This window comes from Oncorhynchus keta, unplaced genomic scaffold (assembly GCF_023373465.1).
Source record: "Oncorhynchus keta strain PuntledgeMale-10-30-2019 unplaced genomic scaffold, Oket_V2 Un_contig_2742_pilon_pilon, whole genome shotgun sequence".
Lineage (NCBI taxonomy): Eukaryota > Metazoa > Chordata > Actinopteri > Salmoniformes > Salmonidae > Oncorhynchus > Oncorhynchus keta.
Window position 1 is genome coordinate 32018 of NW_026285516.1, and position 26213 is coordinate 58230.

Here is a 26213-nt window from a genome sequence, read left to right on the forward strand (position 1 = left end):
ACGCCAGATTCACACACACCTGGACCAGACGACCTCAGCGATCTGTACAGGAGACTGGCCGCTGGAGAGGAAGTGGTCACCAGGACAGGAAGTCAGTCCCTCTGACCCTGTCTACGCCAGATTCACACACACCTGGACCAGACGACCTCAGCGATCTGTACAGGAGACTGGCCGCTGGAGAGGAAGTGGTCACCAGGACAGGAAGTCAGTCCCTCTGACCCTGTCTACGCCAGATTCACACACACCTGGACCAGACGACCTCAGCGATCTGTACAGGAGACTGGCCGCTGGAGAGGAAGTGGTCACCAGGACAGGAAGTCAGTCCCTCTGACCACACCAGATTCACACACACCTGGACCAGACGACCTCAGCGATCTGTACAGGAGACTGGCCGCTGGAGAGGAAGTGGTCACCAGGACAGGAAGTCAGTCCCTCTGACCCTGTCTACGCCAGATTCACACACACCTGGACCAGACGACCTCAGCGATCTGTACAGGAGACTGGCCGCTGGAGAGGAAGTGGTCACCAGGACAGGAAGTCAGTCCCTCTGACCCTGTCTACGCCAGATTCACACACACCTGGACCAGACGACCTCAGCGATCTGTACAGGAGACTGGCCGCTGGAGAGGAAGTGGTCACCAGGACAGGAAGTCAGTCCCTCTGACCACACCAGATTCACACACACCTGGACCAGACGACCTCAGCGATCTGTACAGGAGACTGGCCGCTGGAGAGGAAGTGGTCACCAGGACAGTCCCTCTGACCCTGTCTACCTCTTTGTATATAGACAGAGGGAAGAGAAAGCGACACATTCCACCCACTAGTTTCTTCTGATTCATATACAGTCAATGAGCTGAACAGACCAAACCCAGCTGCTAATGCATTGGTGCCTATGGGAGAGCAATCACCTTAAGCAGACCGGAACTGGCCATGATATACAGTAGCTTAGTAATGTCTGAACCTTAACTCTGATCATTCCATCCAGGTGACCACTTTAAAATGGTGGAAGTCCTCAATGTTTAGGTTATATGTGAGATGATGGTTTTTCAATGGATGACTGTGGGTTCTTGACAATGTCTTCCTCACCCGAAAATAATTGACTTGAAGTTGGACAAAAACAGACAATTGATTAATGTGTGGGGCCATAGCATTATCTACACAGACCATACCCTACTTTGTTATAGAGACACCATAGTCATGCCCTACTTTGTTATAGAGACACCATAGTCATGCCCTATATGCACACCTGGCCGATCAGGGCCAAGAGAAACCACAGCTACTCCTCGACCACCCTGGGAAATGTTCAGTAGGGAACACAGTCTTTCTGTGGTCTCAACTGGAGTCTGCTCCTGTCAGGCTAACGCTGAACTGTAGAGAATAAAGTCTGCTGTAGCTGTTCTGAACTGTAGAGAATAAAGTCTGCTGTAGCTGTTCTGAACTGTAGAGAATAAAGTCTGTTGTAGCTGTTCTGAACTGTAGAGAATAAAGTCTGTTGTAGCTGTTCTGAACTGTAGAGAATAAAGTCTGTTGTAGCTGTTCTGAACTGTAGAGAATAAAGTCTGTTGTAGCTGTTCTGAACTGTAGAGAATAAAGGAACCAAGTTAAACCAAAATGTCTTTATTTAAACTTTAAAAGGAACTTCAACAAGTATAGTGACATTAACTTGGAGCTGGTGGTGAAATCAGGAGGCTGCTGATATACTGATGGCTTCAGTCTTCCCACTGTTCTGCTCCACACAGCTCACATGGAGAGAGCCGTCCCTGAAACACACACACACACACACAGGTTACACACAGGTCCAAATACAAGGTCTAGTCCACAGCTGAAAACACACACACACACACACACACAGGTCCAAATACAAGGTCTAGTCCACAGCTGAAAACACACACACAGGTCAAAATACAAGGTCCAGTCCACAGCTGAAAACACACACAGACGTCCAAATACAAGGTCCAGTCCACAGCTGAAAACACACAGGTCCAGTCCACAGCTGAAAACACACAGGTCCAAATACAAGGTCCAGTCCACAGCTGAAAAAACACACACACACACACACACAGGTCCAAATACAAGGTCTAGTCCACAGCTGAAAACACACACACACACACCAAAATACAAGGTCCAGTCCACAGCTGAAAACACACACACAGGTCAAAATACAAGGTCCAGTCCACAGCTGAAAACACACACCAAAATACAAGGTCCAGTCCACAGCTGAAAACACACAGGTCCAGTCCACAGCTGAAAACACACAGGTCCAAATACCAGGTCCAGTCCACAGCTGAAAACACACACACAGGTCCAAATACCAGGTCCAGTCCACAGCTGAAACACACACAGGTCCAAATACCAGGTCCAGTCCACAGCTGAAAACACACAGGTCCAAATACCAGGTCCAGTCCACAGCTGAAACACACACAGGTCCAAATACCAGGTCCAGTCCACAGCTGAAAACAGACAGGTCCAAATACCAGGTCCAGTCCACAGCTGAAACACACAGGTCCAAATACAAGGTCCAGTCCACAGCTGAAACACACACAGGTCCAAATACCAGGTCCAGTCCACAGCTGAAACACACAGGTCCAAATACAAGGTCCAGTCCACAGCTGAAACACACACAGGTCCAAATACCAGGTCCAAATACCAGGTCCAGTCCACAGGGTGTTACCTCTTCATGGTCACCACGGCATCAATGTCATGGTTGTCCTCTTTGGTCTCCAGGTCTCTCAGAACAATCTGCAGATAAGAGAGAGCTGTTGGTTCTCTGGTGGAGGGGTTGTGTGTGTGTGTGTGTGTGTACCTTGGCCAGTCTCTCTGGCTGCTCTGTGGTTTTCTGGTAAAGCTCCAGACAGAGGGATGCCAGGCGGCCAGGACCAGACAGGATGTGATGTCGCCGAGCAGGAAGGGGCGTGCCCGAGGGGAGGAGCACAGAGAACACCTCAGCCCCTGTTTCATCCACCTCCTGTCAATCACACAGATTAGCCAATCAGAAGCTACTCTATTAGTCACTGATCTGTGTGTGTGTGTGTGTGTCTGTGTACCTTGAGCAGAATGTCTGAGACACAGGCTTCCACGGTAACAGACTCTGGGGAGGAGCCAATCTCCCGCCCGACTAGAAGGCCCGCTTCCATCGCTGCGCCGACTGCTATGACCTCATCAGGAGGGGCGGAGCTGAGCAGCTCCACGTCAGCGAACAGATCTTTGATCATCTGCTGCAGCCGAGGAATCCTCGCAGAGCCCCCGCAGAGAACCACCTGGAACACACAGTGTTAAACCCCCCGCAGAGAACCACCTGGAACACAGTGTTAAACCCCCCGCAGAGAACCACCTGGAACACAGTGTTAAACCCCCCGCAGAGAACCACCTGGAACACAGTGTTAAACCCCCCGCAGAGAACCACCTGGAACACAGTTAAAATGGAGAGGGGGGAGTTCTATGAGTGATAGATGTGGAAGTAGAGATACCCCCTTGCTCTTAGCATTAATAGTGGAGTGATAGACGTGGAAGTAGAGATACCCCCTTGCTCTTAGCATTAATAGTGGAGTGATAGACGTGGAAGTAGAGATACCCCCTTGCTCTTAGCATTAATAGTGGAGTGATAGATGTGGAAGTAGAGATACCCCCTTGCTCTTAGCATTAATAGTGGAGTGATAGATGTGGAAGTAGAGATACCCCCTTGCTCTTTTGCACCCCAGTAAGTAATAATACGGGGATGAGGTAGTCGGCTGTGCTATTTACAGATTCACTGGACACAGCCATCGGTAAGCTGCTAAGACAGCTGAAGCTTAAAGTTTGATGGGGAGAGACTCCAGCTTAAGTGATTTTTGCGATTCGATCCAGTCATTGGCAGCAGAGAACTGGAAGGAAAGGCGGCCAAAGGAGGAATTGGCTTTGGGGGTGACCAGTGAAATATACCTGCTGGAGCGCGTGCTGCTATGGTGACCAGTGAGCTGAGATAAAGTATTTGCTAGGTAAAGCCCTGCCTTATTTAGTTATCGATGACCTGGAGCCAGTGGACGACAACAAATTCAAGGTATTGGAGTGGCCATCAAAGCCTTGACCTCAATCCTATAGAAAATTTGTGGACTGAACTGAAAAAGTGTGCAAGCAAGGAGACCTGCAAACCCGACTCTGTTACACCAGCTCTGTCAGGAGGAATTGGCCAAAATTCACCCAACTTATTGTGGGAAGCTTGTGGAAGGCTACCAGAAACGTTTGACTCAAATTAAACAATTTAAAGGCAATGCTACCAAATACTAATTGAGTGGATGTAAACTTCTGACCCACTGGGAATGTGATGGAAAAAATAATTCTCTACAATTATTTTTACATTTCACATTCTTAAACTAAAGTGATCTTAACTCGGCGGCAGGGTAGCCTAGTGGTTAGAGCATTGGAATAGTAACCGAAAGGTTGTAAGTTCAAATCCCCGAGCTGACAAGGTACACAATCTGTCGTTCTGCCCCTGAACAGGCAGTTAACCCACTGTTCCTAGGCCGTCATTGAAAATAAGAATTTGTTCTTAACTGACTTGCCTGGTAAAATAAAGGTCAAATTTAAAAATAAAATAAAAAACTCGACCAAGTTTTGAGAAAAACTGAGTTTAAATGTATTTGGCTAATGTGTATGTGAACTTCTGACTTCAACTGTATGTAAATGTCATGAGTAATGTAAGATATGTAGACATTATTAAAGTACCATTATTTAGAGTGGCAATGTTTAATGTGACCAGTGATCCATTTATTAAAGTGGCCAGTGTTTGGGCATCAATGTAGGCAGCAGCCTCTCTAGGCAGCAGCCTCTCTAGGCAGCAGCCTCGAGTTAGTGGTGGTGGTAGCAGTCTGATGGCCTTGAGATAGAAGCTGTTATTCAGTCTCTCGGTCACAGCTTTGATGCACCTGTGCTGACCTTGCCTTCCGGATGATAGCGGGGTGAACAGGCAGTGGCTCGGTGGTTGTTGTCCTTGATGATCTTTTTGGCCTTCCTGTGACATCGGGTGGTGTAGGTGTCCTGGAGGGCAGGTAGTTTGCCCCCGGTGATGCATTATTGCAGTCATGATCTTGCACCAGGCTGTGCCTGCTCTCAATTGTGATCAGTCAGGGTTTTGGGTGACAAGCCACATTTCTTCAGCCTCCTGAGGTCTCACTAGAATAAAGACCTCCTCCATTCCTGCCATTATTGAAAGAGATCATGATACCTCACATCTCAAAATAGGGCTACTTAATGTTAGATCCCTCACTTCCAAGGCAATTATAGTCAATGAACTAATCACTGATCATAATCTTGATGTGATTGGCCTGACTGAAACATGGCTTAAGCCTGATGAATTTACTGTGGTAAATGAGGCCTCACCTCCTGGTTACACGAGTGACCATATCCCCCGTGCATCCCACAAAGGCGGAGGTGTTTCTAACATTTACGATAGCAAATTTAAATTTACAAAAAAATATATGTTTTCATATTTTGAGCTTCTAGTCATGTAATCTATGCAGCCTACTCAATCACTTTCGATAGCTACTGTTTACAGGCCTCCTGGGCCATATACAGCGTTTCTCACGAGTTCCCTGAATTCCTATCGGACCTTGTAGTCATAGCAGATAATATTCTAATTTTGGTGATTTTAATATTCACATGGAAAAGTCCACAGACCCACTCCTAAAGGCTTTGGAGCCATCATCGACTCTGTGGGTTTTGTCCAACATGTCTCTGGCCATACTCACTGTCACAGTCTCTGGACCTAGTTTAGTCCCATGGAATAAATGTTGTGGATCTTAATGTTTTTCCTCATAATCCTGGACTATCGGACCACCATTTTATTACGTTTGCAATCGCAACAAATAATCTGCTCAGACCCCAACCAAGGACCATCAAAAGTCGTGCTATAAATTCAGACATCACAAAGATTCCTTGATGTCCTTCCAGATTCCCTCTGTCTACCCAAGGACGCCATAGGACAAAAATCAGTTAACCACCTAACTGAGGAACTCAATTTAACCTTGCACAATACCCTAGATGCAGTTGCACCCCTAAAAACATTTATCATAAGAAACTAGCTCCCTGGTACACAGAAAATACCCGAGCTCTGAAGCAAGCTTCCAGAAAATTGGAACGGAAATGGCGCCACACCAAACTGGAAGTCTTCCGACTAGCTTGGAAAGACAGCACCGTGCAGTATCGAAGAGCCCTCACTGCTGCTCGATCATCCTATTTTTCCAACTTAATTGAGAAAATAAGAACATCCTGAAATGTATTTTTGATATTGTCGCAAAGCTAACTAAAAAGCAGCATTCCCCAAGTGAGGATGACTTTCACTTCAGCAGTGATCAATTCATGAACTTCTTTAAGGAAAAGATCATGATCATTAGAGAGCAAATTACAGACTCCTCTTTAAATCTGCGTATTGCTCAGTTGTCCCGAGTCTGCCCAACTCTCCCAGGACCTAGGATCAAGAGGCACTCTCGTTTTTTAATAGTATATCTCTTGACACAATAATGAAAATAATCATGGCCTCTAAACCGTCAAGCTGCATACTGGACCCTATTCCAACTAAACTACTGAAAGAGCTGCTTCCTGTGCTTGGCCCTCCTATGTTGAACATAATAAACGTCTCTCTATCCACTGGATGTGTACCAAACTCACTAAAAGTGGCGGTAATAAAGCCTCTTGACAAAGCCAAACCTTGACCCAGAAAATATTTTTTTTAACTATCGGCCCATATCGAATCTCCTATTCCTCTCAAAAACAAATTGAAAAAGCTGTTGCGAAGCAATTCACTGCCCTTCCGAAGACAAACAATGTAAACAAAACGCTTCAGTCTGGTTTCAGACCCCATCATAGCACTGAGACTGTACTTGTGAAGGTGGTAAATGACCTTTTAATGGCGTCAGACTGAGACTCTGCATTTGTCCTCGTGCTCCTAGACCTTAGTGCTGCTTTTGATACCATCGATCACCACATTCTTTTGGAGAGATTGGAAACCCAAATTGGTCTACAAGAACAAGTTCTGGCCTGGTTTGGATCTTATCTGTCAGACATATATCCGTTTGTCTGTGAATGGTTTGTCCTCTGACAAATCAACTGTACATTTCCGTGTTCCTCAAGGCTTTGTTTTAGGACCACTATTGTTTTTATTATATATTTTGCCTCTTGGGGATGTTATTCGAAAACATAATGTTAACTTTCACTGCTATGCGGATGACATACAACTGTACATTTCGATGAAACATGGTGAAGCCCCAAAATTGCCCTCTTGGAAGCCTGTGTTTCAGACATAAGGAAGTGGATGGCTGCAAATGTTCTACTTTTATACTCGGACAAAACAGAGATGCTTGTTCTCGGTCCCAAGAACCAAAGAGATCTTCTGTTGGAACTGACAATTAATCTTGATGGTTGTACAGTCGTCTCAAATAAAACTGTGAAGGACCTCGGCGTTACTCTGGACCCTGATCTCTCTTTTGAAGAACATATCAAGACCATTTCGAGGACAGCTTTTTTCCATCTACGTAACATTGCAAAAATCAGAAACTTTCTGTCCAAAAATGATGCAGAAAAATTAATCCATGCTTTTGTCACTTCTAAGTTAGACTACTGCAATGCTCTACTTTCAGGCTACCCAGATAAAGCACTAAATGAACTTCAGTTAGTGCTAAATACGGCTGCTAGAATCCTGATTAGAACCCCAAAATGCGATTATATTACTCCAGTGCTAGCATCCCTACACTGGCTTCCTGTTAAGGCAAGGGCAAGGGTTGATTTCAAGGTTTTACTGCTAACCGACAAAGCATTACATGGGCTTCCTCCTACCCATCTTTCCAATCTGGTCCTGCCGTACATACCTACACGTACGCTACGGTCACAAGACGCAGGTCTCCTAATTGTCCCTAGAATTGCTTAGCAAACAGTTGGAGGCAGGGCTTTCTCCTTTTGAGCTCCATTTTTATGGAATGGTCTGCCTTCTCTCTTTCCTTCTCTCCCTCAGGGGGCCTGAGCCATAGGATCATGCCTCAGGACTACCTGGCATGGTGACTCCTTGCCGTCCCCAGTCCACCTGGCTGTGCTGCCTCTCCAGTTGCAACTGTTCTGCCTGCGGCTATGGAACCCTGACCTGTTCACCGGACGTGCTACCTGTCCCAGACCTGCTGTTTTCAACTCTCTAGAGACAGCAGGAGTGGTAGAGATACTCTTAATGATTGGCTATGAAAGGCCAACTGACATTTACTCCTGAGGTGCTGACCTGTTGTACCCTCTACAACCACTGTGATTATTATTATTTGACCATGCTGAACATCTTGGCCATGTTCTGTTATAATCTCCACCCGGCACAGCCAGAAGAGGACTGGCCACCCCTCATAGCCTGGTTCCTCTAGGTTTCTTCCTAGGTTTTGGCCTTTCCAGGGAGTTTTTCCTGGCCACCGTGCTTCTACACCTGCATTGCTTGCTCTTTGGGGTGTTAGGCTGGGTTTCTGTACAGCACTTTGAGATATCAGCTGATGTACGAAGGGCTATATAAATCAATTTCATTGATTGATTTCTGGGCTCCTGTAAGGACCCTGGCAACGCTGTTCTGCACAAGCTGCAGCCTGTGGATGCTTTTTGAGGGAGCCCACCAAGGAGAGCATTGCAGTAATCTAGTCGGAAGGTGACCTCTCAGGTTTAGAGAGAACAGGAGTCAGGTGAAATAATGATTTGTTTTTTGTCGGAGAAAGCCAAACTAGGGATCAAGGCAAACACGTTGACACGTCACCCCCAAAAAATACATACTCTTTACTATTAATAAAATAATATGTAACTATATGTCCAGTATTTACAGAGACATGGTCTCACCCCCCACAAAAAAAATACATATTATTTTATTAATAGTAAAGTGTGTGTAACTATATGTCCAGTATTTACAGAGACATGGTCTCACCCCCCCAAAAAAAAATACATACTCTTTACCATTAATAAAATAATATGTAACTATATGTATTTACAGAGACATGGTCACTTCCAGAGCCATGTTAGGTAGGTCAGGGTTACCTTGTTGATGTCGCTAGTAGAGAGCCCAGTCGTCTCCAGCAGGCTTCTGATTGGTTGGACACTCTTGTTGAACAGGGAAGAACACAGCAGCTCAAAACGGGCCCTGAGAAGAAGAGGAAACCACACAGCGTGACTTTCCTGTGGCACTGTATGAAGAGGGGATTTGAGGAGTGTGCAGCAGTCTAAGGCCCTGAGGAAAGGAAACCACACAGCGTGACTTTCCTGTGGCACTGTATGAAGAGGGGATTGTGAGGGAGTGTGCAGCAGTCTAAGGCCCTGAGAAGAAGAGGAAACCACACAGCGTGACTTTCCTGTGGCACTGTATGAAGAGGGGGATTGTGAGGGAGTGTGCAGCAGTCTAAGGCCCTGAGAAGAAGAGGTAACCACACAGCGTGACTTTCCTGTGGCACTGTATGAAGAGGGGGATTGTGAGGGAGTGTGCAGCAGTCTAAGGCCCTGCATCGCAGTACTAGAGGTGTCATTACAGACCCGGGTTCCATTCAGGGCTGTCTCACAACCGGCCGTGATCAGAAGTCCCCATAAGGCGGCACATAATTGGCCCAGAGTTATTTGGGTTAGGCAGTCATTGTAAATAAGAATTTGTTCTTAACCGACTTGACTAGTTAAGTAAATAAATAAAAATACACATTGTGGTGGGTAAGAGAGCAGGGGTTTGTGGGTAGTGTAGTCACCTGGAGATGTTGCAGTCGAAGTCCATGCCGTCGTGTAGCGAGTCAACGAAGCAATTAGCAGAACCCAGCGTGGAGAGAGAATGTTTGGCCATGTCTGCTCCGTTCATCAGCTTTAACATGGCCCGTGGGTTACTACTAACATCCTGTTTATACGACCTACAGACAGAGACAGACAACATGGCCCAGACAGACAGAGACAGACAGCTTCAACATGGCCCGTGGGTTACTACTAACATCCTGTTTATACGACCTACAGACAGAGAGACAGACAGCTTCAACATGGCCCGTGGGTTACTACTAACATCCTGTTTTTATCAACATGGCCCGTGGGTTACTACTAACATCCTGTTTAGACAGACAGGCAGACAGCTTCAACATGGCCCGTGGGTTACTACTAACATCCTGTTTATACGACCTACAGACAGACAGGCAGGCACCTTTAAAACCAGGGATCAGATGTAGGGAAGACGACCTTCCCATGTCGCCCGCTGGCTTCCAGTTGAAGCTCGCATCCACTACAAGACTGAGGGGAAGCCGACGGGCCGGGTGGAGGGGGAAGCCGACGGGCTGGGTGGAGGGGGAGCCGACGGGCCGGGTGGAGGGGGAAGTGGAGGGGAACATGGGCCGGGTGGAGGGGGAAGCCGACGGGGCCGGGGTGGAGGGGGAAGCCGACGGCCGGGTGGAGGGGGAAGCCGACGGGCCGGGGGGGAGGGGGAAGCCAACGGGCCGGGTGGAGGGTGAGCCGACGGGCCGGGTGGAGGGGGAGCTTCAACGGGCCGGGTGGAGGGGGAAGCCGACAGGGGCCGGGTGGAGGGGGAAGCCGACGGGCCGGGTGGAGGGGGAAGCCGACGGGGGCCGGGTGGAGGGTGGAGCCGACGGGCCGGGTGTAGGGGGCCGACGGGCCGGGTGGGGGGGCCGACGGGCCGGGTGGAGGGGGGCCGACGGGCCGGGTGGAGCCGACGGGCCGGGTGGAGGGGAGCCGACGGGCCAGGTGGAGGGGGAGCCGACAGGCCGGGCCAGCATGCTTCAGTTCAGAGTTCAGATGGCCAAATAGCGAACCAAACGAATGTGCTAGCATACTGAACTTCACTTGAAAATGAAGGAGACGCCAATATAGGCTTCCTTAATTAACTTGACATTTTTGCAGAGGAGATCTTAGTCAGCAATGTGACATCTAACTAATAGTTTGGTTTTTATCAATGAATACAAGTCATCACATCAGAGGGACAGACTGTAACGCCCTCTGCTTCACGGAAACATGGCTCACTGGGAAGACGCTATCCGGGCGGTGCAGCCAACGGGTTTCTCCACGCACGCGCCGACAGAAACAAACATCTTTCTGGTAAGAAGAGTGGCGGGGGCGTATGCCTCATGACTAATGGAGGACATGGTGTGATGAAAGAAACATACAGGAACTCAAATCCTTCTGTTCACCTGATTTAGAATTCTGTCGTTGAATGACAACAAAGACCTTAATGAAGAATCCCTACTGTTGACCAATCACCGACGAAGGACCGTAGACATCGGCCTTTGGCTCACCTCTAGAAAACTTGACGAAGTCCAAAACATCACCAAATGTGGTCATGATATAATAACCCATGGAAATGTTTCAGCTGGGAGGCACGCGGACGTCATCCCTACATTCTATGGAAATGTTTCAGCTGGGAGGCACGCTGGACGTCATCCCTACATTCTATGGAAATGTTTCAGCTGGGAGGCACGCGGACGTCATCCCTACATTCTATGGAAGTGTTTCAGCTGGGAGGCACGCGGACGTCATCCCTACATTCTGTGTTTCAGCTGGGAGGCACGCGGACATCACCCCTACATTCTGTGTTTCAGCTGGGAGGCACGTGGACGTCATCCCTACATTCTGTGTTTCAGCTGGAGGCACGACCGGACATCACCCCTACATTCTGTGTTTCAGCTGGGAGGCACGCGGACGTCATCCCTACATTCTGTGTTTCAGCTGGGAGGCACGCCGGACGTCCATCCCTACATTCTGTGTTTCAGCTGGGAGGCACGCGGACGTCATCCCTACATTCTGTGTTTCAGCTGGGAGGCACGCGGACGTCATCCCTACATTCTATGGAAATGTTTCAGCTGGGAGGCACGTGGACGCCATCCCTACATTCTGTGTTTCAGCTGGGAGGCACGGCACGCGGACGTCATCCCTACATTCTGTGTTTCAGCTGGGAGGCACGCGGACGTCATCCCTACATTCTGTGTTTCAGCTGGGAGGCACGAGGACGTCATCCCTACATTCTGTGTTTCAGCTGGGAGGCACGCGGACGTCATCCCTACATTCTGTGTTTCAGCTGGGAGGCACGCGGACGTCATCCCTACATTCTGTGTTTCAGCTGGGAGGCACGCGGACGTCATCCCTACATTCTATGGAAGTGTGAAAATGGCCCCCATCCAAGTGGTCACTGGTCAGAATATGTACAAAATAAAAACTCATTCATCCTGGGGTCCCTATGAACAGATTGTTGATGTTGATATGTTGATAAAATGCTGTCAGTTCCACTTGAACTCTGCAGCCAGGTGTGTGTGTGTGTGTTACCGTTTGAACTCTGCACCAGGTGTGTGCGTGTGTGTGTGTGTTACCGTTTGAACTCTGCACCAGGTGTGTGTGTGTACCGTTTGTGGTTACCGTTTGAACTCTGCACCAATGTGTGTGTGTGTGTGTTACCGTTTGAACTCTGCAGCCAGGTGGTGTGTGTGTCCCACCGTTTAACTCTGCACCAACTAATTCACCTGGTGGTGTTACCGTTGAACTCTGCAGACTAGAGGTTGATGTTGTAGTTTATACAAACATGCTGTGTGTTACCGTTTGAACTCTGCAGCCAGGTTTGTTACTCTGTGTGTGTGTGTTACCGTTTAACTCTGCATCCAGGTGTGGTGTGTGTGTTACAGTTTGAACTCTGCACCAGGTGTGTGTTCACCGTTTGAACTCAGTTCACACACAGGTGTGTGTGTGGTGTTACCGTTTGAACTCTGCACCAGATTAATAGCATTAAACCGTTTGACTCTGCAGCCAGGTGTGTACCATAACCGTGTTATCTACCATGGTTGAACCATAACCAGGTGTGTGTTATCTACACATGGTTGATTCTTACCATAAATCCGCTAGTTATCTACACATCTGATTCTTACCATAACCGCTAGTTATCTACACATGTGATTCTACCATACCGTTTGATTCTGCTGTCTACCATGGTTGATTCTTACCATAACCGCTAGTTATCTACACATGGTTGATTCTGTACCATGGCTTAGTTATCTACACATGGTTGATTCCACCATTCATAACCGTCACACACAGTTATCTTACCCACCTAGTTTATACACAGGACATGATTCTACCATAACCGCTAGTTATCACATGGTTGATACTTACCATAACTAGTTATCTTGACAGTTATCAGGGTTAAATGGTTGATTCTATATCACACCTTCACACATAACCCTAGTTACTACACATGGTTGATTCTTACCATAACCGCTAGTTATCTAAATGGTTGATTCTTAACATAACCGCTAGTTATCTACACATGGTTGATTCTTACCATAACCGCTAGTTATCTACACATGGTTGATTCTTACCATAACCGCTAGTTATCTACACATGGTTGATTCTTACCATAACCGCTAGTTATCTACACATGGTTGATTCTTACCATAACCGCTAGTTATCTACACATGGTTGATTCTTACCATAACCGCTAGTTATCTACACATGGTTGATTCTTACCATAACCGCTAGTTATCTACACATGGTTGATTCTTACCATAACCGCTAGTTATCTACACATGGTTGATTCTTACCATAACCGCTAGTTATCTACACATGGTTGATGATATTACAGGGTTAAACAGCTTGTCCTGCGTTATATATATATATATATATATAAATAATCAATACCTTTTAATTCATCATCGAATCACAGCCTACTTCAACTTCACCAAACGGGTGATTTAACAAAAGTGCATTGCCGAGTAAAAAAAAGCAATCTTTGCACAAATGTACCGAACCATAAACATCAATTCCTTCCTTAAAATCAATACACAGAAATATATATTTTTTAAACCTGCATATTTAGTTAAAAGAAATTCATGTTAGCCGGCAATATTAACTAGGGACGGTTCCGTATTTCACCGAAAGAATAAACGTTTTGTTTTCGAAATTATAGTTTTCAGATTTTACCATATTAATGACCAAAGGCTCATATTTCTGTGTGTTTATTATGAGCAGTCTGACTGAGTGGTGGTAGGCAGCAGCAGGCTCATATTTCTGTGTGTTTATTATGAGCAGTCTGACTGAGTGGTGGTAGGCAGCAGCAGGCTCATATTTCTGTGTGTTTATTATGAGCAGTCTGACTGAGTGGTGGTAGGCAGCAGCAGGCTCATATTTCTGTGTGTTTATTATGAGCAGTCTGACTGAGTGGTGGTAGGCAGCAGCAGGCTCATATTTCTGTGTGTTTATTATGAGCAGTCTGACTGAGTGGTGGTAGGCAGCAGCAGGCTCATATTTCTGTGTGTTTATTATGAGCAGTCTGACTGAGTGGTGGTAGGCAGCAGCAGGCTCATATTTCTGTGTGTTTATTATGAGCAGTCTGACTGAGTGGTGGTAGGCAGCAGCAGGCTCATATTTCTGTGTGTTTATTATGAGCAGTCTGACTGAGTGGTGGTAGGCAGCAGCAGGCTCATATTTCTGTGTGTTTATTATGAGCAGTCTGACTGAGTGGTGGTAGGCAGCAGCAGGCTCATATTTCTGTGTGTTTATTATGAGCAGTCTGACTGAGTGGTGGTAGGCAGCAGCAGGCTCATATTTCTGTGTGTTTATTATGAGCAGTCTGACTGAGTGGTGGTAGGCAGCAGCAGGCTCATATTTCTGTGTGTTTATTATGAGCAGTCTGACTGAGCAGTGGTAGGCAGCAGCAGGCTCATATTTCTGTGTGTTTATTATGAGCAGTCTGACTGAGTGGTGGTAGGCAGCAGCAGGCTCATATTTCTGTGTGTTTATTATGAGCAGTCTGACTGAGTGGTGGTAGGCAGCAGCAGGCTCATATTTCTGTGTGTTTATTATGAGCAGTCTGACTGAGTGGTGGTAGGCAGCAGCAGGCTCACATTTCTGTGTGTTTATTATGAGCAGTCTGACTGAGTGGTGGTAGGCAGCAGCAGGCTCATATTTCTGTGTTTATTATGAGCAGTCTGACTGAGCGGTGGTAGGCAGCAGCAGGCTCATATTTCTGTGTGTTTATTATGAGCAGTCTGACTTAGTGGTGGTAGGCAGCAGCAGGCCCATTTCTGTGTGTTTATTACAGGCAGTCTGACTGAGTGGTGGTAGGCAGCAGCAGGCTCATATTTCTGTGTTTGCCAGCAGTCTGACTGAGTGGTTGGCAGCAGCAGGCACATTATGACTTCAAGTCTCAACTCCCGAGGAGCTGGTAGTACCAAGTGTTGGTAAGAGCCATCCTGTGTGTTTAATAGATTAGACTGGCAGCATACTATAGTTCTGGTGTTTAAGACCATCTGACTGAGTGGTTAGAGCAGGCTCTATTTCTGTAGTACCTATAAGCATCTGACTTAGCGGTTCTGGCTCATATTTCTATAGTCTGACCAGAGCAGCAGGCTCAATTTCTGTGTGTTTATTAGAGCAGTCTGACTTAGCAATAAGCACCATCTCAATTTCTTAGTTTATTATGAGCAGTCTGACTGAGTGGTGGTAGCACAGGCTTTATGATTAGCAGCTCTTCGCAAGCACATACAAGCCAGCCTATCAACTCCCGAGATCAGACTGGCAATACTATAGTACCTATAAGACCATCCAATAGATTAGACTGGCAATACTATAGTACCTATAAGACCATCCAATAGATTAGACTGGCAATACTATAGTACCTATAAGACCATCAATAGATTAGACTGGCAATACTATAGTACCAATAAGACCATCCAATAGATTAGACTGGCAATACTATAGTACCAATAAGACCATCCAATAGATTAGACTGGCAATACTATAGTACCTATAAGACCATCCAATAGATTAGGCTGGCAATACTATAGTACCTATAAGACCATCAATAGATTAGACTGGCAATACTATAGTACCTATAAGACCATCAATAGATTAGACTGGCAATACTATAGTACCTATAAGACCATCCAATAGATTAGACTGGCAATACTATAGTACCTATAAGACCATCCAATAGATTAGACTGGCAATACTATAGTACCAATAAGACCATCCAATAGATTAGACTGGCAATACTATAGTACCAATAAGAGTATCCAATAGATTAGACTGGCAATACTATAGTACCTATAAGACCATCCAATAGATTAGACTGGCAATACTATAGTACCTATAAGACTATCCAATAGATTAGACTGGCAATACTAAAGTACCTATAGACCATCCAATAAAGATTAGACTGGCAATACTATAGTACCTATAAGACCATCCAATAGATTAGACTGGCAATACTATAGTACCTATAAGACCATCAATAGATTAGACTGGCAGAAATAGTAAGACCATCCAATAGATTCCTGGCAATACTATAGTACCTAAAACAATAGATTAGACTGGGAATACTTGTACCTATAAGACCACCAGATTAGACTGGCAATACTATGTACCAATAAGACAACCTCAATAGATTCTGAACGGTATGAGAGAAATAACACTTCTTACCTGGGAATAAAACAGCTTTCATATGTTCTCATGGACACATATTGCACTTTCTCCCCAAACACTGCATTTTTACATTATTTAAACCAAATTGAACACGTAATTATTCATGAGACTTAAATAGATGTATTAAGTTAAAATAAGGGTTCATTCAGTATTGTTGTAATTGTCATTATTACAAACACACATGTAAAAATCTTCCGATTAATTCAGTATCGGCTTTTTTTTGGTTCTCCAATAAAATCGGTCGGCCTGTAGTTCATACAGGAGGAGGAGTAGTGTGCACCTCTTCCCAGAGGGGCAGTCCTGTCCGATTCCGTAGGCCAGCAGAGCAGCAGCTGGCTCGTGGATCAGCCTCAACACACGGAACCCTGCCGCCTCCGCAGCCGCCCTCAACGCCGCCTTCTGAGCATGTGCGAACTCAAAGGGGACAGTGATGACAGCCTCTGTGACATCAGCGCCCAAGGCCGATTGAGCAGTCTCTATGGAAACAACAATAGATGGGAGGGTGGCCCGGTTCCAAGTGGACCTGTTTTCACATGTGGATGTAGTTTGACAATAGTTTTAAGTTGCTCCCTGATAGGCTACCATATTGCTTAGGCCCAGTCAATCATCTGGGATCTAACCTTTCATCTAATCTAACCTTTCATCTTGTGTAGGATCAGGGGAGGGGGAATTGGGATCAGTGTCATCTCATAACTGGCTTCTCTCCTTGTGTAGGATCAGATTCTCTATTGGCATACATCATTGTGTTAAGTCGTCAGACATGTTACAATCTGAGTCATCTTAGGTAGTCTAATCAGGTATCATACACTGGCTTCTCTCCTTGTTGACAACCTGAAACACATCATCATCAGATTCTCTATTACACAATATCACTGAGAGTCTAATAGAGACAGGTATACCAGGTTAATCACTGAGTCTAATAGAGACAGGTATACCAGGGTAATCACTGAGAGTCTAATAGAGACAGGTATACCAGGGTAATCACTGAGAGTCTAATAGACAGGTATACCAGGTTAATCACTGAGTCTAATAGAGCCAGGGATACCAGGTTAATCACTGAGAGTCTAATAGAGCCAGGGATACCAGGTTAATCACTGAGAGTCTAATAGAGGCCAGGTATACCAGGTTAATCACTGAGAGTCTAATGGGGGTAGAGGGTTAATCACTGAGAGTCTAATAGAGCCAGGTATACCAAGTTAATCACTGAGAGTCTAATAGGGGTAGAGGGTTAATCACTGAGAGTCTAATAGAGACAGGTATACCAGGTTAATCACTGAGAGTCTAATAGAGACAGGTATACCAGGTTAATCACTGAGAGTCTATTAGGGTGTAGAGGGTTAATCACTGAGAGTCTAATAGAGACAGGTATACCAGGTTAATCACTGAGAGTCTAATAGAGACAGGTATACCAGGTTAATCACTGAGAGTCTAATAGAGACAGGTATACCAGGTTAATCACTGAGAGTCTAATGGGGGTAGAGGGTTAATCACTGAGAGTCTAATAGAGACAGGTATACCAGGTTAATCACTGAGAGTCTAATAGAGACAGGTATACCAGGTTAATCACTGAGAGTCTAATAGAGACAGGGATACCAGGTTAATCACTGAGAGTCTAATAGGGGGTAGAGGGTTGATCATTAAGAGTCTAATAGAGCCAGGTATACCAGGTTAATCACTGAGAGTCTAATAGAGCCAGGTATACCAGGTTAATCATTGAGAGTCTAATAGAGACAGGTATACCAGGTTAATCACTGAGAGTCTAATAGAGACAGGGATACCAGGTTAATCACTGAGAGTCTAATAGGGGGTAGAGGGTTGATCATTAAGATTCTAATAGAGCCAGGTATACCAGGTTAATCACTGAGAGTCTAATAGAGCCAGGGATACCAGGTTAATCACAGAGAGTCTAATAGAGACAGGTATACCAGGTTAATCACTGAGAGTCTAATAGAGACAGGTATACCAGGTTAATCACTGAGAGTCTAATAGAGACAGGTATACCAGGTTAATCACTGAGAGTCTAATAGAGCCAGGGATACCAGGTTAATCACTGAGAGTCTAATAGAGACAGGGATACCAGGTTAATCACTGAGAGTCTAATAGAGACAGGGATACCAGGTTAATCACTGAGAGTCTAATAGGGGTAGAGGGTTAATCACTGAGAGTCTAATAGAGACAGGGATACCAGGTTAATCACTGAGAGTCTAATAGAGACAGGTATACCAGGTTAATCACTGAGAGTCTAATAGAGACAGGTATACCAGGGTAATCACTGAGAGTCTAATAGAGACAGGTATACCAGGTTAATCACTGAGAGTCTAATAGGGGGTAGAGGGTTGATCATTAAGAGTCTAATAGAGACAGGTTAATCATTGAGAGTCTAATAGAGACAGTGATACCAGGTTAATCACTGAGAGTCTAATAGAGACAGGTATACCAGGTTAATCACTGAGAGTCTAATAGACACAGGTATACCAGGTTAATCACTGAGAGTCTAATAGAGCCAGGTATACCAGGTTAATCACTGAGAGTCTAATAGAGACAGGTATACCAGGTTAATGGCTGAGAGTCTAATAGGGGGTAGAGGGTTAATCACTGAGAGTCTAATAGAGACAGGGATACCAGGTTAATCACTGAGAGTCTAATAGAGACAGGTATACCAGGTTAATCACTGAGAGTCTAATGGGGGTAGAGGGTTAATCACCGAGACTCTAATGGGGGTAGAGGGTTAATCACTGAAAGTCTAATAGAGACAGGTATACCAGGTTAATCACTGAGAGTCTAATGGGGGTAGAGGGTTAATCACCGAGACTCTAATGGGGGTAGAGGTTAATCACTGAAAGTCTAATAGAGACAGGTATACCAGGTTAATCACTGAGAGTCTAATAGAGACAGGGATACCAGGTTAATCACTGAGAGTCTAATAGAGCCAGGTATACCAGGTTAATCACTGAGAGTCTAATAGAGACAGGGATACCAGGTTAATCACTGAGAGTCTAATAGAGACAGGTATACCAGGTTAATCACTGAGAGTCTAATGGGGGTAGAGGGTTAATCACCGAGACTCTAATGGGGGTAGAGGGTTAATCACTGAGTCTAATAGAGACAGGTATACCAGGGTAATCACTGAGTCTAATAGAGACAGGTATACCAGGTTAATCACTGAGTCTAATAGAGACAGGTATACCAGGTTAATCACTGAGAGTCTAATAGAGACAGGTATACCAGGTTAATCACTGAGTCTAATAGAGACAGGTATACCAGGGTAATCACTGAGAGTCTAATAGAGACAGGTATACCAGGGTAATCACTGAGAGTCTAATAGACAGGTATACCAGGTTAATCACTGAGTCTAATAGAGACAGGTATACCAGGTTAATCACTGAGAGTCTAATAGGGGTAGAGGGTTGATCATTAAGAGTCTACAGAGACAGGTATAACAGGTTAATCACTGAGAGTCTAATGCAGACAGGTATACCAGGTTAATTGGCTAAGAGTCTAATAGAGCCAGGTATACCAGGTTAATCACTGAGAGCCCAATAGAGACAGGTATACCAGGTTAATCACTGAGAGTCTAATAGAGACAGGTATACCAGGTTAATCACTGAGAGTCTAATAGAGACAGGATACCAGGTTAATCACTGAGAGTCTAATAGAGCCAGGTATACCAGGTTAATCACTGAGAGTCTAATAGAGCCAGGTATACCAGGTTAATCACTGAGAGTCTAATGGGGGTAGAGGGTTAATCACTGAGAGTCTAATAGAGCCAGGGATACCAGGTTAATCACTGAGAGTCTTAATAGAGACAGGGATACCAGGTTAATCACTGAGAGTCTAATAGAGACAGGGAGCCAGGATACCAGGCTAATCACTGAGAGTCTAATAGCCAGGGTACCAGGGTTAATCACTGAGAGTCTAATAGGGGGTACCAGGGTTAATCACTGAGAGTCTAATAGAGCCAGGGATACCAGGTTAATCACTGAGAGTCTAATAGAGACAGGTATACCAGGTTAATCACTGAGAGTCTAATAGACAGGTATAACAGGTTAATCACCGAGAGTCTAATAGAGGGGTATAGGGTTGACTGAGAGTCTAATAGAGCCAGGTATACTCAGGTTAATCACTGAGAGTCTAATAGAGCCAGGGATACCAGGTTAATCACTGAGAGTCTAATAGAGCCAGGTATACCAGGTTAATCACTGAGAGTCTAATAGAGACAGGTATACCAGGTTAATCACTGAGAGTCTAATAGAGACAGGTATACCAGGTTAATCACTGAGAGTCTAATAGAGCCAGGGATACCAGATACCTAGGTTAATCACTGAGAGTCTAATAGAGACAGGATACCAGGTTAATCACTGAGAGTCTAATAGAGACAGGGATACCAGGTTAATCACTGAGAGTCTAATAGGGGGTAGAGGGTTAATCACCGAGACTCTAATGGGGAGTAGAGGGTTAATCACTGAAAGTCTAATAGAGACAGGTATACCAGGTTAATCACTGAGAGTCTAATGGGGGTAGATGGTTAATCACGAGACTCTAATGGGGTAGAGGGTTAATCACTGAGAGTCTAATAGGGAACAGGTATACCAGGTTAATCACTGAGAGAGTCTAATGGGGGTAGAGGGTTAATCACCGAGACTCTAATGGGGGTAGAGGGTTAATCACTGAAAGTCTAATAGAGACAGGTATACCAGGTTAATGGCTGAGAGTCTAATAGGGGGTAGAGGGTTAATCACTGAGAGTCTAATAGGGGGTAGAGGGTTGAAAACTCACAGGACATTTACTCTCAGCTTTATGCGTCTGCACCTCAGGATCCTCAAAACTGCCGACAGGAGGAGAGGAAAAAGGGGAAGAAGCAACAACATGAGTTCATTCTCCCTAACCCAACAACATGAGTTCATTCTCCCTAACCCAACAACATGAGTTCATTCTCCCTAACCCAACAACATGAGTTCATTCTCCCCAACCCAACAACATGAGTTCATTCTCCCTAACCCAACAACATGAGTTCATTCTCCCTAACCCAACAACATGAGTTCATTCTCCCTAACCCAACAACATGAGTTCATTCTCCCTAACCCAACAACATGAGGTGAGTTCATTCTCTAGAACATTGGGAACATACAGTTGAAGTCAGAAGCTAATATACACTTTAGCCAAATACATTTAAACTGAGTTTCACTATTCCTGACATTTAATCCAAGTAACAATTCCCTGTTTTAGGTCAGTTAGAATCACCACTTTATTTTAAGAATGTGGAATGTCAGAATAATAGTAGAGAGAATGATTTATTTCAGCTTTAATTTCATCACATTCCCAGTTGGTCAGAAGTTTACATTCACTCAATTAGTATTTGGTAGCATTGCCTTTAAATTGTTTAACTTAGAGTCAAACGTTTCGGGTAGCCTTCCACAAGCTTCCCACAATAAGTTGGGTGAATTATGGCCCATTCCTCCTGACAGAGCTGGTGAAACTGAGCCAGGTTTGAAGGCCTCCCTTTGCTCACACGCGCTTTTTCCAGTTCTGCCCACAAATTTTCCTTAGGATTGAGGTCAGGGCTTTGACCAAGTTTTAACTTCCTGACTGAAGTCTTGAGATGTTGCTTCAATATATCCACATAATTTTCCTACCTCATGATACCTATTTTGTGAAGTGCACCAGTCCCATCTATAGCAAAGCACCCCCACAACATGATGCTGCCACCCCTGTGCTTCACGGTTGGGATGGTGTTCTTCTGCTTGCAAGCCTCCCCCTTTCTCCTCCTAACATAACCATGGTCATTATGGCCAAACAGTTCTATTTTTGTTTCATCAGACCAGAGGACATTTCTCCAAAAGTACCATCTTTATCCCCATGTGCCGTTGCAAACCGTAGTCTGGCTTTTTAGTGGTCCTTCTGTAGCACAGTTGGTAGAGCATGGCGCTTGTAACGCCAGGGTAGTGGGTTCGATTCCCGGGACCAACCATACGTAGAATGTATGCACACATGACTAAGTCGCTTTGGATAAAAGCGTCTGCTAAATGGCATATATTATTATATATTATTATGGCGGTATTGGAGCAGTGGCTTCTTCCTTGCTGACATTTCAGGTTGTGTCAATATAGGACTTGTTTCACTGTGGATATAAATACTTTTGTACCTGTTTCCTCCAGCATCTTCACAAGGTCCTTTGCTGTTGTTTTGGGATTGATTTGCACGTTTCGCAGTAAAGTACGTTAATCTCTAGGAGACAGAACGAGTCTCCTTCCTGAGGCGGTATGACGGCTGCGTGGCCCCATGGTGTTTATACTTGAGTACTATTGTTTGTACAGATGGACACGGTACCTTCAGGTGTTTAGAAATTGCTCCCAAGGATGAACCAGACTTGTGGAGGTCTACATTTTCTTTCTGAGGTCTTGGCTGATTTATTTTGATTTTCCCATGATGTCAAGTAAAGAGTTTGAAGATCCAGCCTTGAAATGCATACACAGGTAAACCTACAATTGACTCAAATGATGTCAATTAGCCTATCAGAAGCTTCTAAAGCCATGACATAATTTTCTGGAATTTTCCAAGCTGTTTAAAGGCACAGTCAACTTAGTGAATGGAAACTTCTGACCCACTGGAATTGTGATACAGTGAATTACAAGTGAAATAATCAGTCTGTAAACATGTGTTGGAAAAATGACTTGTAATGCACAAAGTAGGTGTCCTAACCGATTTGCCAAAACTATAGTTTGTTAACAAGAAAATTGTGGAGTGGTTGAAAAACTAGTTTAATGACTCCAGCCGAAGTGTATGTAAACTTCCGACTTCAACTGTAATACAGACACTCACCTCCTCCCCAGCACCTGTTTGACTTTAACCACAGTGTTGGCTGCGTTTCGGACACGACCCTGCTTAGCCGCAATCCCTACTATCTGCAGAGAGAGCGAGCGATGAGAGGGAGGCAGATGGAGGATAGGCCAGACGGATTGAACAGGGAGGTGAAGGGAGGGTTACAGTGTGAGATGACAGAGGGAGGACAGGACAGAGGGAGGGTTACAGTGTGAGATGACAGAGGGAGGACAGGACAGAGGGAGGGTTACAGTGTGAGATGACAGAGGGAGGGTTACAGTGTGAGATTACAGTGTGAGATGACAGAGGGAGGAGATGACAGAGGGAGGACAGGACAGAGGGAGGACAGGACAGAGGGAGGACAGGACAGAGGGAGGACAGGACAGAGGGAGGACAGGACAGAGGGAGGACAGGACAGAGGGAGGATTACAGTGTGAGATGACAGAGGGAGGGTTACAGTGTGAGATGACAGAGGGAGGACATCATGACAAGAGATATGATCCTACATGCTCTGTACACCACCACAGTAATAACAGGTTTCTCTATCGTTTGAGGTAAATAATATTAATTATACTTAAAAATATAAAATGTAACATGCAACAATTTTACTGAGATATGGTTCATACAAGGAAATTAGTCAACCACTGGGGAGCCAGGCCCAGCCAATCAGAACACATTTCCCCCCACAAAGAGGTTTTATGACAGACTGAAAAAAGCTCACTAACAGGGATGTAAACATCATTTGAGATAATGTGTGAATGTAACATTTCTGGCATCTTATTTCAGCTCATGAAACAGGCACATGTGGTTTTTCCATCCCTCGATGTCTGAGAGTTGAGAACTGGTCGCGGTTTGCTGATGTCAACATTGTGAACAGAGTGCCCCATGGTAGGGTTAGGGTATGGGTAGGCATAAGCTACGGACAAACACAATTACCGACCAAGGCGAGACTCAAAAACGTGCTCCCAGCAAAACTAGAATAAGCCCAGTAAGCAGAATTACATTGCAAAGACGTGTAAAAATAAGTATTTTCCAGACGTTGAAGTAAGATTCAATTAAGTCTCCGAATTAAAAGGTGAAAAGACATTTTCCGTACCTTTAAAATACATTTTCTAGGACGTTGAAAAATGTTTCAACATCGGGGGGGGGGGCTCATTTTTGGTTTTGAATGAAAGTTGAAAACATGTCATTTATAGACATCTGTGTTTTGGCCAAATCAATGCTGGTCCATACTGGACAAAATCTGAACCAAACAAAGACACCAGTGATTGGTTCATATTTGGTCCAGACCAGAAATCAACGTCCGTGGAGGTATGAAATCAAGACCGGACTACACCGCACCAAATCTCAATCACATTATGATTGGTTCAGATTTTGTCCAGACTGGAGCAAAAACCAATGTCTGTGGAACTCAAGGCAGGTCCAGACTACACAAAAAACACATCGCTACCTGTCCTTACTGAGGTGTAGCCTATAGTGTTGCCTGAAATGTGATTTTATGAAGCCCATCTGTGGTAAGCCTACCACCTGTAAAACATAAGCAAAAGAGGTGATTGGTTCAAAAGGACCAACAAAACAAAAGACTTCCTGGGGTGGAGATCCACCCCCATTACCTTTTTAAAAACAAGGTAACTCAGATGCATATCTGTATTCCCAGTCATGTGAAATCCATAGATTGGGGCCTGATGAATTTATTTCCTTATATGAACTGTAACTCAGTAAAATCTTTGAAATGGTTGCATTTATATTTTTGATAAGTCGCTCTGGATAAGAGCGTCTGCTAAATGACTTAAATGTAAATGTAAAGAGCTACTTTTGTCTAAAAATGGGCATTGACCTATTTCTAAACAGGCTTGAAGGCTTAAGGTAGAATACATGTTTGTATGGTAATAATAATTAAATTCATTTGTAGGTCACACCTCCATCTCTTTTCTGGAAACATGCACTAACACGGAGATGTGTCCGTGTGGGAGCACTAACCTTATTAAAGGTGTGTATCAACTTAACCTGGATTATTTATCGCTGATATGAAAGACAAGGTCCTTGTACTTACAAAACCATGACCTCATGTTAATGTTCAGACCAGAGCAACAACAACCTACAGCTTCCTGCGATGACAAAAACCGCCTCCGCGAATGTTCATTTCGTTATCCCGATCAAATGGTATTGGTCCCATACAAATATTTATCAGATGTAATAGTTGAACGTGATGTTAGGTCGTCGTGTGATACCTGTTCCGTGTCTCGGTAAGCCACCACGGCAGGAGTGACTCGGTCTCCGGCGTCATTGGCGACCACCTCCGCTCGGCCATCCTGAACAAAACACAACACTGTCTAAATCCTCCCATCCTGGCTTGACCGATAACAACAACCATCTCTAAAAGCCAAGCAAGTTGTTTTAGCGTTAGTTTACTAGATGGTTAACACCGGTAGCCAACTCATTCACTCCATTTCTAACATTGTCTAGATTTACCGGTAACTAACTCATTGTCAAAACATGTTTAACCGGATCTTTCCGGACCTCCTGAATATATCGCTTCATAACTGAAAACAGAGACTAGTCCCACCGCCAAAAACGTTACTACAGGCAGCAACAATACCTTAAAAATAGCGACACAGGCACATGTGTAGCCGAAATGTACTCCTATGGCCGCCATGCTTGTTGAAAAATCACTGCGAAGCTGAACCACCAAGGTTAAAGTTCATTTGACTTTAAACCAATCAGAGTAAAACGTTGCAGGAACTGACTCGATATTCAGCCAATCGGAGATGTTTACTGAAACCAATCAGAAGAGGTCTGGCGTCAGCTGACGTAGATTGCAGCAGGTACCGGAGAGTTGCTGCTGTTTTTATTTTATTTAACTCGCCAAGTCAGTTAATAACGTATTATTCTTTACAATGGCGGCCTACCAAAAGGCCTCCTGGAGGGATTGGGGCTGGGATTCATAATAAACATGTAGGAATCATGTGTGG

General features: G+C 44.9%; 1 protein-coding gene and 3 long non-coding RNA genes across 6 annotated transcripts; 1 reads left to right on the top strand and 3 right to left on the bottom strand.

The window, feature by feature from the left end:
- Positions 1–95: 95 nt before the first annotated feature.
- On the bottom strand, positions 96–923 carry LOC127922862 (uncharacterized). Of its 3 annotated transcripts, none has more exons than XR_008112667.1 (3): positions 722–923; positions 353–479; positions 96–245 (listed from the first exon to the last, which is right to left on the bottom strand). It is a non-coding gene; the product is annotated as an uncharacterized LOC127922862 (long non-coding RNA). The 3 variants fall into 3 exon arrangements; XR_008112665.1 differs by having other exon boundaries at positions 353–592; XR_008112666.1 differs by lacking the exon at positions 722–923 and adding an exon at positions 615–715.
- A 678-nt stretch (positions 924–1601) lies between these two features.
- On the bottom strand, positions 1602–25949 carry LOC127922860 (heat shock 70 kDa protein 14-like). The gene is made up of 14 exons (XM_052506777.1): positions 25841–25949; positions 25473–25553; positions 23242–23324; positions 21199–21247; positions 17231–17253; positions 17060–17127; positions 16703–16898; positions 12406–12432; positions 9714–9869; positions 9022–9124; positions 3045–3257; positions 2804–2965; positions 2672–2739; positions 1602–1760 (listed from the first exon to the last, which is right to left on the bottom strand). Exons 1-14 carry the CDS (start codon positions 25895–25897, stop codon positions 1682–1684), a joined length of 1365 nt encoding a protein of 454 aa, XP_052362737.1. The 5' UTR covers positions 25898–25949; the 3' UTR covers positions 1602–1681.
- LOC127922864 (uncharacterized) lies at positions 2009–2642 on the top strand. Its single transcript, XR_008112671.1, has 3 exons — positions 2009–2343; positions 2384–2557; positions 2597–2642. It is a non-coding gene; the product is annotated as an uncharacterized LOC127922864 (long non-coding RNA).
- LOC127922865 (uncharacterized) lies at positions 15500–16008 on the bottom strand. Its single transcript, XR_008112672.1, has 3 exons — positions 15873–16008; positions 15660–15788; positions 15500–15617 (listed from the first exon to the last, which is right to left on the bottom strand). It is a non-coding gene; the product is annotated as an uncharacterized LOC127922865 (long non-coding RNA).
- Positions 25950–26213: the final 264 nt, after the last annotated feature.